At 40.8% G+C, this 14,859-nt stretch overlaps 1 protein-coding gene across 1 annotated transcript in view; it reads right to left on the reverse strand.

Annotated features, from left to right (window-relative positions):
- Positions 1-13,927, reverse strand: part of LOC110295880 (pregnancy zone protein) — a 44,205-nt gene extending 30,278 nt beyond the window's left edge. Inside the window, exons 1-11 of the mRNA XM_021164248.2 lie at positions 13,767-13,927; positions 12,428-12,611; positions 11,292-11,445; positions 11,099-11,151; positions 10,053-10,073; positions 9,325-9,493; positions 8,405-8,489; positions 6,632-6,755; positions 4,043-4,157; positions 3,308-3,417; positions 881-1,042 (exon numbers count right to left, since the gene is read on the reverse strand). Coding sequence (XP_021019907.1) covers positions 881-1,042; positions 3,308-3,417; positions 4,043-4,157; positions 6,632-6,755; positions 8,405-8,489; positions 9,325-9,493; positions 10,053-10,073; positions 11,099-11,151; positions 11,292-11,445; positions 12,428-12,611; positions 13,767-13,852 — 1,263 coding nt within the window. The 5' untranslated portion in view covers positions 13,853-13,927. The remainder of the gene's footprint in view (positions 1-880; positions 1,043-3,307; positions 3,418-4,042; positions 4,158-6,631; positions 6,756-8,404; positions 8,490-9,324; positions 9,494-10,052; positions 10,074-11,098; positions 11,152-11,291; positions 11,446-12,427; positions 12,612-13,766) is intronic.
- Positions 13,928-14,859: the final 932 nt, after the last annotated feature.

Consider the following 14,859-nt stretch of genomic DNA (forward strand, 5'->3'; position numbering starts at 1 on the left):
AAATGCTCACTACACTTGCAAAGCCCATGTACACGTTTTCTGTTCAGATTTATTTCATTAATTGCGCATATGAGCAATTATTTTACTTACCATATTTCTCTCCTATTGTGTCTTTTTTGGTGTGTGAGCCATTGCATTTAATTAGGGTTGTTTCATGAGTATGTGTTGTGGGTCGTTTGATTGAGTGGGGGCAATGTACCCATGGCTACATCACTGAGGAACATGACTTACCTCTCCCCTGACAGCTCAGTGTTTTGTAACTTGTGGGTTGCAACCCCTTTGGGGGGGGTGTCAGACAACTCTTCCACAGGGGTTTCATATCAGATATCTGCCAGGGGTGGGGCCTTCTGAGTTCCTCTCCTCTCCTTCTCTCTCTCTCTTTTCCAGAGCTGAGACCGAACCCAGGGCCTTACGCTTGCTAGGCAAGCGCTCTACCACTGAGCTAAATCCCCAACCCCACTTTCCCATCTCTTATGCTAGGTCCAGCCTTGTAGACAGGTCTTGTGAAGGTAGCTACTGCCATATCTTTTTACAGCTTTATTGCATAAGATTATTTGACTGTTCAAGCACAAACATCAATTGTATTATGCTAAAAGAATTAGGTATAATCTAACTGGTAATAGAACTATGGAAATACCAAAAACTTCCAGGCAATCCCAGGAGAATCTTTCCAGTGTCTCAGAAGGCAGAGCATTCTGTAAGTGTTCCTGACACAGAACTTTCTGCCTTCCCTTCCCTGTTCCCACATTGCTCAGTTTGACTTATTTCCTATCACATTTTCTTCTGCGCCTGGAGTTCATGTACCTCCCCTCACACATCCTTAAGTTGCGTAGTCCTGTGACCTAAGCCTTTTCAGCCGTGCATGCCCATTTCTACTTACCACAACTCTCAAAAATGGAGCTGTGAAGTTGGAAGTGTCAATGGAAATGTTGGCCAAGCCATGCTCATCTGTAGTAAAAATGGACAGGTACCCAAGTGGAGACACAACGGAAGTTATGTTTTTGTTGGGGATTGGTTTATTCTTCTCATCAACAAGAAGAACCTAGAAACAGGAAAGTGACAGCCAGTTACAAATGGCAGCTAGCCACTCCATTTTCTGTTCAGTTTACATCTTTGTCTCTTCAGTAAAGTCCCTGTCCTTTCCTGAAGATCTTCACATCTGCAAATGAGACTTATTTTGTGAGCTTTAAATTGTGATATTTCTTTTAAATATTTCCTGTGGTTCTGAAAACAGATGGTTTATTTTTATTTTCTTTTAAATGGTGTTATTTACATTTTATTTCACGTGTATGGGTGTTTGGTCTGCACGGATGTCTGTGCATCATGTGTGTGCCTGGTGTCATTGGGTTCAGAAGAGGGCATCAGATCCTCTGGAATTGGAATTTCACATGGTTGTGAGCTGCCATGTAGGTGCTGAGAACTGAACGTAGGTCTTCTGAAAGTTCAGTACTTAGCCACTAAGACATTTCCCCAGCTCCTTATTTTATTATTTTTAATTTAAAAAACATTAACACTGTACAATTTTAGAGTATAGTGTCACATGTTGATAATTGCATCTAATGTGGAATGAATACATCCAGTTAATGAACCTCTCCACTACAGCTTGTGCCTTTTTAAAAACAAATATTTTTAATGAAACAGGTTCTCAGCTGGTTAGCTTTATGTCAATGTGGCACAAGCTGGAGTTCTTTTAGAAGAGGAGAACATGAACTGAGAGAATTTTCCCCACCAAATTGGCATGTGGTACATTTTCTTGACTGATGACATGGGAAGGCCTGGCCCATTGTGGGTGGCCCTACTACCTGGGCAGGTGGCGCTGGGTTGCATGAAAAAGTAAACCATGAGGAGCAAGCAAGTTAGCAGCACACTTCCATGGCCTTTGCCTCAGTTTCTGTCTCCAGGCTCCTGCCTCCAGGCTCCTGCCTCCAGGCTCCTGCCTCCAGGCTCCTGCCTCCAGGTTCCTGCCTCCAGGTTCCTGCTCTGACTTCCCCACCTGGTGTGCTACCATCTCTCTTTCTATGTTCAACTTCTTGTGAACTCACATCTTACAGTTTTCTCGTGATCTTCTTTCTACCTGTGGTGACCTTGTCAAACCACAACATTCTTATTAGTGTCTTTCCAACTTGATATGAAATACCAAAGTGAATGAAAAAAGTGTGAAAGTCAAATTCAGATATAAAATTAAAATATATATATGAGGAAATTACCCATACATTTAGCCCAACGATTATTTACTGTAAAAGCAAACTTGAAAAAAAATGCCTAAAACCTTAGCTATGCTATATAAATGTAAATGAGCAGTTTGCTTAATTGTATCATGTTTTACATTTATCAACATTACATCGTTTTAGTACTGAAAAAGAAGTCTAAAATTTTTTCAGTAATTAAAATTTTTATCATCTAGGTGACATGTTATTGATACCACTTGGATGTTGTCTTGCAAAGTCCCTAAAGTCTATGCCTCCACTGTAGTTAGTGATGTCACCACACACACAACTCATAATACATAGAGACTTCCAAGACTCCAGGCTAAAATAAACCTTTATAAATTAATGGCCTCATGTATCTTGTTATAGTAATGGAAAGCTGACTAATGCAATTACTTTTTAAAAAATTATTTCTAATTGCATCAGAAAGGCTTTGTTTACAAAGAGGAAATCAAAGAGAATACAGCCAAACACCATATATATATATATATATATATATATATATATATATATATATATATATATATAATACAGAGGCATGGAAGGGAATTGATTAAAAACGTGCTTTGTTTTTCAACATTTCACTATACTTGATAAATGCAAAATTTGCTATAATTTCTTTTTCTAAATAATTGTTGTAATATATTTTGACTTTGCAATTAAATTCTTTTTTTTTTTTTTCAAAAGATCTCATGCCTGGGGGTTGGGAAAATGGGTCAGTGGGTCAAATGCGTCTTGTGCTGCATGAGGGTTCAATTCCCAGCACTACATAAATGCTGGTGGGTGTGGCAGCTTGCCTATGGTTCCACAGCTTGGAATGTAAAGATGGGGATGTTTAGAGCAAGCTGGCTAGCTAAACTAGCCAGAATTGTCAAGCTCCAAGTTCAAGTGAGAGATCCTGCCTCAATGAATAAGGTAGAGAATGCCTGAGGAGAACCCCTGACACCAACCTTGAGTCTCCCTTCATACATGCACATGACATGCACACATGTACATGTGTGCCCATGCTCATGTCAAGATGTATACATGTATATATGTACACCCCCCCCCACAAGAATATTTCATGTCCCTAAGTATGATTACAGGGGAGAATATTTTACCTGTCCAGAGAAAGGTAGCCCAGGCCTGTAATTTGTATTTGCTTTAGTAAATTTCAGTTTGCTTAAGGCATTTGCTATTTCACATGATCCAATACCAGTTAGTTCTATTCCTGAAAAACAAAACAAAACAAAAAAATCAAAAACCACAAATTCAGTATTGTGGATTCAAAACTTACCTTCTACTTCCACCTCAGCTCTCCTCCGTTATTATAGGATGCTACAATAATCTGTGAATACTTTATGAGGTATCATATCCAACACATATTTAATTTTTCCTGTATATCTTTTGTTAGCATTATTTTAAAGTATCTGTTCGTTTAGGTCATTATCACATACATCTGAAGCTAGCCATGCTGTTCAGAATTCTCCATCCTGGGAATGAGTGTGCTCGCCTGCTTTTCTCTGCCCATCACTCATCTTTCCACACGTCACTCTCCCTCCACAAAGCACATCAAGTGCAAGCTTAAGAATCTCTCTTCCACCTCTGCATTAGAATTAATCACTTCCCTTTACACCCACTCTCCCCTTACATTTTATATTTCTTATGGAAAATTTATCACAGTTACACACATACACACAAACACACCCACACATCTTCTGTTGTTAAATATTTCATTTCTTGACGTTGGCAACCTGCCACTTTTACAAGATGCAGACACCATGAAGTACTCAAAATGGAATGGAAGTTTGATAAGTTTCCACTTAATTGACATTTATTTAAAAAACAATACAAACCTGTTCCCTCCTCTTTGATTTTGGCTTCCACCTCTATCTTCATGTCATGGCCTTTTTGTCTGAGCTGGAATACTTTGGTTTTTACAACTTGTCTGAAACATCCTTTATCATCTGCCTGAAGAGAAGGGGAGAGTTCCCGAGTTCTTTGATTTGCCATGAAAATGTTGGTTATAAGTTTACAAAAAGGTTTTAAGCATTCAGGTACCTTTGTCTGTTTTATTCTTCCGGGCTCCAAGGCTGACCCCGTTACTTTGTTAATCTCTGGATTATTTACAGCCAACCCTCGCCTTCCCTCTCTTCCGAAAATGGGTACTATGTGTATTATGTCAGTTATCCTAGAGTTTCCAAGGGTGCCATCATATATTGTAATTATAGATCTTTGCAGGTGTTACTCCTCAGGTGATAACATTCCCTCCATTCTTCCCACTCAACTTGGGCATACCAGTTTCTAAGAGGCTTCTATAATCACCTCGAACTAAATGTTGACTATTGGCTTTGTGCTCTTTTTTATATGAAATATTTAAACATATTGGTGTACATTTCTTGTATATGGTACTGGGATTCAGTACTTCAATGCATGAAAGTATATGGTTTACTTTAACACATTTCTTCCCTCTTTTCTTCTCATTCTGCTCCTTACCCCTAGTTCCTGTGTTCACCTAGGTCCATAGTTCTCAACCTGTGGGTCGTGACCCCTTTGGGGGTGTGTGGAATGCCCATTATACAGGGGTCACCTAAGACCATTGGGAAACACAGGTATTTATATTACTATTCATAACAGTAGCAAAATTACAGTTATGAAGTAGGGACAAAAATAATTTTCTGGTTGGGGTCACCATAACACGAGGCACTGTAGGAATGGGTTGTGGTATTAAGAAGGTTGAGGACCACTAGCCTGTGTAGTTTTCTTTTTACTTTCTTTCCCATCATACATAAACACATGCATGATTTTATATATCTCTCTATAAAAGACAGGAGCGACAAACAAGAGTACAATGTGCGATGCTTGCTCTTCTGAGGTTGACTTGACTCACCACGGTTTTCTCTAGCTGTGTCCGTTTTCTTACGCAGTCACACAGCCCGCTTCTGTTCATGGCTAAAACATTTCCCTCTGAAGATCACACCATAGTTTCTTTATCCACTCCTCTACTGACAGACACCTCAGCTGGTTTATAACATAGCTGTTGAGAACACTGCTGTAATAACTGTGGATGTGCCGGCGTGGCATGTTGACTATGTGGTGTGTGAATCCTTTGGGCAAATACCCAGGTATTTCATATGATAGATCTATTTTTATTTTTTTTGAACTTCCCTTCTGAGTTTCTTAGTGGCTGGAGTAGCTTACATCCCCACTGCACTTGGGTTCCGTTTTCTCTGTGTACTTGCCAGCATTTGTCACTTTCTGTATTCTCTTTCTTTGTGTCTAAGACATTGGTATATTCATAGCCATTGACTAGGCAAATCCTTATAGCAGTCAGGTTTCTGAATTAAATGTGGTGACCTATGTTTTAATAAAGATTTGTTTCCTATTTGTACATACTTACATGCAAATATTCATTCCATATTCCAAATTTAGTTATATCATAGTTGTACATGTTGACAAACATTTGTAATCCCGCATTTGGGAGGTTGGAGCATGAGAATTATTTGAGGTCAGTTTGGAAAACATAGTTAATTTAAGGCTAGTCTGGGCTATAAAATTTGTCTCAGTGCATGTGCGCGCACACACACACATATGCACACACATACACACACACACACGCACACACACACACACACACTTCCTCCAAACTCCATCATAATTAATGGATTTATAGACATCATGAGTCATTTTCTAAACAGTCAGAGTGTGAACTGATGTTACTTATCAGTGTTTGCCCCATTTATCCACACACCTTCCACTTTGGCCTCTGACTGATTGGCTCCCTGAAGCTTTGGTAACTTTCCTGCAGTTTCTATACAGTGCCGGCTCTAATAGCCATCCCTGCACTTTTACCTATCCTTCCTCTGAAATCAGAACACATGCATACAACTTTAAGACTCTTTAATTTTATGTTTGTGGGTGTTTTGCCTGTGTGTGTGTCTATGTAGCATGTGCATGCAAAGCCCACGGAGGCTAGAAGAGGGTACTGGACACTCCTGGGACTGGAGTTACAGAAGGTTGTGTGTTGCTGTGTGTTTGTGTTGGGAATTGAACCTAGGCCCTCAGCAGGAGCAACAAGTGTTCTTAGCTACTGAGATGTCTCTCCAGGGCCACTAGCTCTTTTTGAGCCTAGTTCTCATTCAGCCCACATCAGCTTCGACCTCATTTTACTGTGACAAAAGCCAGCTTTGAACACGACTTTATTCTTTTAGAATGTGGCATGTTGATGGCTGTTGGCAAGAAAATTACAAAATTTGCCAAATGGGTGCAGTTATAGATTCATAATCTCTGCCTTCATCTGGGCCCCTAATACCACCAACCATTCTCATATTTCTTCTCCCTACTCCTCATCTTGCTTGGTGACACTTCAAGTGTATGTCCTATTGCATTGCACTTAGCACTGTAGCTCATGCCAGAGTAAGAACTAGGGAGTGGCTACTACATACCTGTTGGCTGAATTCTTCACAGATACTCATTGAATTTTGGTTATGGCAGGTGGAGCGGAATCGTGAATATTTTCTGCACACTCTCAATGTCACCAGACCGGGAACGGGCTTTCCATACGTGTATCTAGAACAGTAACATGATTGAATGTGAGTGTCATGGATGGTTTCTTTCCCTGACTGGACCCAGTCACTGTTCAACCGTATTTGTTTATCGCTCTAGTGTTTGCACTCCAGTAAGGCTCGTGATTCCAGGCTTCATCCTAAGTGTGAATGAGAAATAATTTTAAGACAAAGTAGTCAGTGAACCTTTTGAAAAAGTCTCTAAATGGAAAGATACGATTTAGTATTTTTCCAAGGTTCTTTCCTTTCTTTCTTTCTTTCTTTCTTTCTTTCTTTCTTTCTTTCTTTCTTTCTTTCTTTCTTTCTTTCTTTCTTTCTTTCTGTCTGTCTGTCTGTCTGTCTGTCTGTCTGTCTGTCTTTCTGTCTGTCTGTCTGTCTTTCTTTCTTTCTTTCTTTCTTTCTTTCTTTCTTTCTTTCTGTCCATCTTTCTTTCTTTCTTTCTTTCTTTCTTTCTTTCTTTCTTTCTTTCTTTCTTTCTTTCTTTCTTTCTTTCTCTCTCTCTCTTTCTCATTCTCCCTTCCTTCCTTCCTTCCTTTTCTTTTCTTTTTTTTTTAAACTTTGGAGACAAGGTCTCAATATGTATCCTGGGCTGGCTTAGAACTTGCTACCTATATCAGGCTGATGTATATTCAGAGATCTGCTTGCCTCTGTCTCCTGATTACTGGGATTAAAGGTTACCACACACAGCTCTTTCTCTCCTTTTAGTTGACGTTTTGCTATAAGACTGTCCTGTTCACTGGAAAGATGGTAGACAAGAGAGCACTTGCTGCTCTTCCAGAGGACCCAGGTTCAATTCCCAGCACCCAACTGATGGTTCAGAATTATCTGCAACTTCCAGGGACTCTGATGCCCTTTTCTGCTCTCTGCAGGCACCAGGCATGCATGTGGGACACAGACACATGTGTGGGCACAACACCCATACACATAAAATAAGAGTGCTTCCCGCTCTTCCAAACGACCTGAGTTTTTTTCCCAGCACCCGTGTCGGGTGGCTCACAGCTGCCTGCAATTCCAGCTTTAGTGCTTCAGTGGATCTACTACCTCTAGGCTTCTTGGGCATCTGCTAATGTATGTAGCACATATGTATATACCCACAGAATTAGTTAAAAAATGATTGTCTCTGATGTCAGATTGCCAATGTTATTTTAACTAAAAAAGAAAAAGAACGAGATAAAGACTATATTTCTAGGTATTTTAAAATAATAAGTGAGAAATTATTTGGGAAAGCAGTGGCTACAAAATAAAAATATAATTTGTAAATAATATCGTGATGGCTCAGTCTGTTTCTGCTGAATATGGTGGAAGGGCACCAGGCAAGGGTGGAACTAGTTTCCTGTTTGAGAATGCCCTGTGACCCATGTTGTGGTAGAGGGTTTGTGATTCTTGCCTTAGATTTGTAACTAGAATTTCTGAAGGTGGAGGCAGGGATTCTAATTTTCATTAAGCTCTTCCTGTAGAGCCGATATAGGAATCTTCCGTTAGGCCAGTTGTGAGGTTGTTTCTTTAGCCTCATGGCCATAGATTTCTGCTTGTACTCCCTGTCCAGTGCCTGTAAGTGCTGATAAGAAATGCCTTACTAAATATTATTTAAAATACCATCTCTAATAGGATATGGAGACCAAAAATAAGATGAAAAAAAAAAAAGTAACTCACACGCCACAAGCAGTTATAGGAAGTTCCTCTTCCAGGAAAGCCATAGTCTTCTGCATTTTTATCATCACCTCAAATTTGGGTAAAACTGTTTGGAATAGAGGAAAAAAGGAGGTGAGAGTAGGTAGGAGACCTCATAAATATCACCAGTGGACTTTATTAGAGGAATCTATGACATAGAATCACACAGAAGGAGCTCTAGTGTCAATACTAGGAAAGAGATATTGTCATTCATTACTGTGAGCAGTTTGTACATGCCACTTGGTGAAATCAGACTACATTTCCCAGACTCCTCTGATTTTGTGCAAGATTTCAAAGGCCGGTGAACCATCACTGAGTCTGAAGACCACCACAGTTAGTTGACGGAACAGTAGGGCAAGTGGGTTCAAGTTTGATGTTTTGCTCCCTCTCCCTCCCCCATCTCTCATTTTAACCAAATGCTAGCTCTTCTAGCTGACTGACATCCTCAGCCCCATTATCAGACACGTGGTTATAGGTCCACTGAACTGAAGGGCTGCAGACTCATACACTGACTCCCAAGAATCTTCCACTCTGACTGAAGTTGCACACCCTCCTCTCTTATGCTCTGAGTAGCCCGTGCCCACTTCAGAACTTGCTAGTCATGTTCTGTGATTTGCCACTTCCTCCAGTTGAGGAGGTTCCTTCCTTTTCCAAATTCTCCCATAGGTGTGAAAGGTATTTATCTTATTATGTGACTGTCATCGAAGCTCTGGGGAGCTTTGAGAATCATGTTTTATGATTGGTTTCCTGATGTCAACTTCTCCCATCTACGTATGCACACACGGAGTGAGAACATACCACATCCCCAACATGCACACACATGTGTAGACCACAGACAAATACAGAGAAGTAACCTTGAGGATCCCACCATCATAAATGCCTTACACTTGCACAATTCATACCATATTCCTTCACCTCAAAGGAGTGTTCTATTTTCTTCCCTGAGTCCTTCTGCACTACAACCTTGTAGATACCCAGAGCTGGCTCAACAGACAGTGGGAAAGAGAGCTGGTGGAGTCCTCCTGCCAGATGGATATTTTGCCATTGAAAAATTCGGTTCCTCTTGGGAGTCTATGGAAAGATATTATGAGTTGTGTAAACAATTGAGACAATTGTGTAAATAATTTGATTAGAGGTCAGCTTATCAGGTAATAATAACACTGGGAGTTTAATAGGCAGTTGGTGAATTAGTGCTAATGTCGTTAACCAACTAAACAAAGAAATAAAGAAACAAACAAACACACTGTAGACCTGAGTAAGGGACAGTGAGGTCACCAGCGATGGGATCCTTTGACCCCTACAGCTGTGCCACCCCAGATGCTACAGTCTTGTCTGATCTTAGAAGCCAACCAGGTTAGTACTTAGAAGGGAGACCCTGCATATGTGTGTCACAATGGACTTCCTTCTGATATATATGTCCGTTTTAGCCAGAGATATTTGAAAAGCCACAAAATCACACCATCATAAAGTACTGCGGTCCTTTTCTTTTCCTTTCCCAAAGAACTTGAGGGAGGCAGAGAAGATAGGATTTGCTTAGTGGAGAGGAACTGGAGTCTGAAAGGAGACACAAGATCTTGCAGAACTTGTAGGGCATCGTCATTCTGACCGAGATGTGCAGTTTGGTACTTACCTCAATATAAACGACAGGGAACTGAAAAGAAAAGAAAAGAAAAGAAAAAGCAGCATGAGTGTGCAGTGAAGTTTAAAAAAAGAGCATCTTTGTAAAATTTACAGTCTTTAAACTTTACCGAGCTTATTGCTTCCTTTTTCATACAAAGACTTATTTCCTTGTTCTGTACCAGATGTCCTTTTTAATTAGTTCTTTGAGAATTTTGTAAAATGAGTTTGGACCATATTCAGTCCCCCCACACTCCCTTCTCTACCCACCCGCCTTCGTGTCCCCCTCCCCCTATCAGGTCCAATGGTGCTGCACTCATAGTCATGGATGTCAGAGATGACCATGACATCAGGTGACAGAGCCTATATGGCAGAGAGACAAAGTCGTGTTTCTTGTCTAGAGTAGGAGACGTCCTCTGTTTGGTCCATTACCTTTTTACATGTCTAGTTTGGAACATAAATCTCTTAAGAAGTCATGGCTTTCCTTTTATGACTAGCATACATTTGAGGAAATCTAATGATTTCTAAGAGAAACCAAATGTGCTTCTAGAAGTGGCTGGACAGGGGAACGCCAGGGCCAAGAAGTGGGAGCGAGTGGGTGGTGGGGGGGGAGAGGGTATGGGGGACTTTTGGGATAGCATTGGAAATGTAAATGAGGAAAATACCTAATAAAAAAATTAAAAAATAAAAGAGGACAATTTCAACTGAATATCCTTTGTGTTGTTATATTTTAGACAGCATCTTACTATGTGGTCCAGGCAGGCTAGGGCCTTGTGATTCTTCTTCTCAGCTTCTCACCTCCTGGGATTAGAAGCATGCATAACCAGACCCAGGTTTATTTTTAAACGCATTATCTACTCTAAGAATGCAGTTGGTGAACTGTCTCAGTGCTACCATTACATATGCTTCTGGCGTGGACGCTCTCAGGCAATGTTCTGTGGTAGTCAGGTGCCTTTTATATGAGCTCAGGTTTCCTAAAAAAATCAGACTTAGCTATTTGTTTACTTTTCTCATTGTAAACACTCATTCTCATTTCTCACCCACCAACAGGAGACTCACCGTTTCATTCAACGGGCGAAAACTGATGTCCACAGAAACAACTCGGAATTTCACTGAAACAGAGATTTTTCTGTGAGACCTCCCCACAGTGGGAAGCCAAGGCCAGAGTTCCCATGACTGCAGATTAATCGTAAAGAACACCACCACCCCTCCTCACCCCCTGTGTTGTTTTTGCCCAGTGAATTCTTTATACCTATCTGTCCTGGTTTGTATATGGGTTTGTCTGTCTGGACAAAGACTGGGCTCTCAGCTTTTATTATTTGTATTGACTTCTTCTTTATGAAGCGCTGCGTTGGTCCTTTTATCTCCACAGTAATGAATGTGTAGGGTAAAGGTAAACCTGAGATCTGCAGAAAACCGTAGAGAGTAAGTTCAGATTCACTTCTGGGTGCTCAGAGTCTACAGGGATCTGTTTTCTTTGTGAATCCTTGAGAACTGGTAAGGGGGTGTCAAGGACTCAATTTCCTGTGACTGTGTAACATGATTTTAGGAGAAAACATTGTGAAACAACAGACCGTTCTTCAGTGCAGTCAGGGCAGTGACTAAGATGGTGTCCTTGTATTTTCACAGCGAAGTCTTGCTATTAAAAATAATTTTCCTATTCCACCTTCCAAGGCCAGCATCTGCCATCTATCTTACATGAATAATTTGGGTTTTAAGAAGATCAGTATTCAAAGGCTGGAGAGATGGTTTAGCACTTAAGGACACACACTGCTTTGGAGAGGACCTAAATTAGGGTACCACATCCATGTCAGGAGGCTCACAACTGCCCACAGTTCTAGCTCCATGGTGCCCTCTTCTGGCCTCAATGGTTACCTGCACTCATGTGCACATACACAGAGACACAATCTGAAAATAAATCTTAAAAAAGAATCTCAAGGGGCTGGAGAGACAGCTCAGTGGCTAAGAGCACTAACTGTTCTTTCAGAAGTCCTGAGTTCAATTCCCAGCAACCACATGGTGGCTCACAACCATCTGTATCCCATTACCCTCTTCTGGTGCGTCTGAAGACAGCTGCAGTGTACTCATATACATAAAGAATAAATCTTTAAAAAAGAGAATCTCAATATTTATATTTGTAAAAGTATAAATATTGTTTATCACAAAAGTTTATTTTAAGGTAAAAATTAAGTCTTTCTTATGGTTATGATAACCTTCATTAGACCAGTTTGTAAGTATCATAAAGGAGTTAGAAGTGTACTTTGTATTCATTATTTTTCCTTAATTTAAATATTTCTTTTGGATGAATGAGAATATAACATTCAACTCGATTACTCTTTTTTTTTTTTTTTTTTTACCAGTACCGCACATCCCAGGCAGGACACTGACCGTGAAGGGGCTGCAGTAGAAGGAGTCCTTATCCACAGCCTGGTCTGTGAGGAGCTTCGTTTGCTGCATTGCATACTCTAGAGTTAAGCTGAGCATCACAGTCTCATTCACATGGTTGAGGCTGACACAGGCCTTTTCAGGGACTCCTGAATAGACCTCTGACGGGACCAGCACCACATATTGTCTGCGGGGGAAGAGGACCAACCAGGAAGAATTCAGAAGACGTCATTATTGCGATTGTTTTCTAGTATTTTTCATATTGCCATCAATCATAGGTTTCAGGAAGATTGGGTTTCCCAGAGGTCAACATAAAACCTAAGATGAGACACTGTTGTGATTCTCTGGAGTTCAGGGAAAGTTCACCCACAGAATATCAGAAACACCGGCAACCAATTCAAGTTATTGCCATGTAGCAATTTCCTCCAAATTGAAACATTCCTTCCTGGAGGGAGGAGAGAGGTTTGAGATACAAGAGGTAAATTTTATGAGCTGAGGCTAACAGGATTGATGTAGTTTCTCCATGGTTACAGAGGCAGCAAAAAACTGTTAGACAGAGGAGAGGAGGCAGAGCTGCTTCTAAGAGACTCCTGAACCAGCCAAGTCACCTGGAGGAGACTCTCCTACCAGCTGAGCTACCTTCAGGTCAAGCAGGGAGTCCCAGGAATGTGCCTTTTAGTGACAGTTGTCTTTGAATCATCTGTGTTTCTGTAAGCAACCCCCCTGTCTCATTCCTATAGGTCACCCCACAAACACACTGGTTTATTAAGTTGGACTTTGGAAGAATCACTAATGTTCGTTCCCTATCCTCCAGGCTGGGTAAATGTTTGTGTCAGGTTGTGTCACCTCACACACACACACACACACACACAGTCCGATGCAACAGCTATGATGTGTCTCAGTTAGAAATTCCGAATTTCCAAACCATGAGCCTTAAAAACCCAACTGCATGTGGCCTTGGGTTCCATGTGAGCATTACAAATCGTATCCAGGAAGCACTAGAAACTAAAGCACAACACACGGGGAGAAGCTGAATTGCTTTTCAATCCAACAACTAGTCCTTCCAAGTTTTTTGACAATAGATTACTGCTTAGGAAACCAGAAAAGAGATAGTATTGTGGGAAGGAAGGAAGGACACAATAGAATTTTTTGGAAAGAAGAATAGCTTATAGACCAGGCAGTGGTGGCACAAGCCTTTAATCCTAGCACTTCGGAGGCAGAGGCAGAGGCAGGCGGATTTCTGAGTTCGAGGCCAGCCTGGTCTACAGAGTGAGTTCCAGGACAGCCAGAGCTACACAGAGAAACCCTGTCTTGAAAAACCAAAAAAAAAAGATTAGCTTACGGTTTTGCAGTAGCTGTGGTGGCATCTCTGGGAAGAAGCAGGAACAGCAAAAGAAAAGCTGGTATGGGCAGCTGGTTTCTCCTCATGGTGGAGAGGGGCAGAGAAGAACGGGTCTGAGCCCTCAGCCCCTGAACTCTGATCCTTGTCCAGATCCGCTGGTTTTTATTTTACCTGATGGGCAGTGAAAGTAAACTGCCAACCATTTATTTTTGTAACATATTAACTATTAAAAAATCAATTCCAGATCATTTCTAGGACTATCTATGTTCTTTTATCCACTTCTAAAAGTTACCCAAATGTTTGAAAGATGGTGCTTGCAGGCTGCCACTAGCTCACGTTAATAATACACAGGACTTTAGACATTTTTACAAGAAAAATGAAAGAAATCACATGGTTTGATGAAGTCAATCAATACACCTTTCCATTTTTTAAAAAAAGGACAATGAATGCAAATATACAATATCATTCTCCTCTTCGTAACTTGGAGAATTGCATTCACTGAAGGACATAATGAAATTTACCACTGAATGTTAGAAAAGGTAAGTTTGGAGGTATGTGCTTCAATTTTATTTTTTATTTTTATTTTTTAGAAATTGAAAAAAGTAAAACCAAGTTAGACTTTGGTAGAATCATTACTTTGTTTTGTCATTACATCCTTATCTGGGGTGAATAGATGTTTGTGTCAGGCCTTCCTAGGAGAAGTGTGACGCAACAGGAGTGTGTGTGTCTGAGGGTGCATGTGGGTGTGGCAGTCAGAGATTGTCATCAGATAACTTCCCTATTTTCCTTCCCTCTCCTCCTTTTCCTCTCCTTCCCTCCCCTCCTCCTCCTCCTTCCTCTTCCTCCTCTTTTTTGTTTTTTGAGATAGGGTTTCTTTGTGTAGCCCTGGATATCCTGGAATTAGCTCTGTAGATGCCTTGAACATATTTTTTGAGGCTCTCACTGATTCTAGAGCTCGCCAATTGGCTAGACTGCTTGGCTAGCAAGGTGTTGGGCTCTTCCTGTCTCTGCCCCATAGGACTAGGACTAGGGCCACCTGCTTGCCTGGTCTTTTTATGTGAATCCTATGATGCAAACGTAGGTCCTCAGTAAG

The sequence above is a fragment of the Mus caroli genome, chromosome 6 (genome assembly GCF_900094665.2).
Source record: "Mus caroli chromosome 6, CAROLI_EIJ_v1.1, whole genome shotgun sequence".
Taxonomy (NCBI): Eukaryota; Metazoa; Chordata; class Mammalia; order Rodentia; family Muridae; genus Mus; species Mus caroli.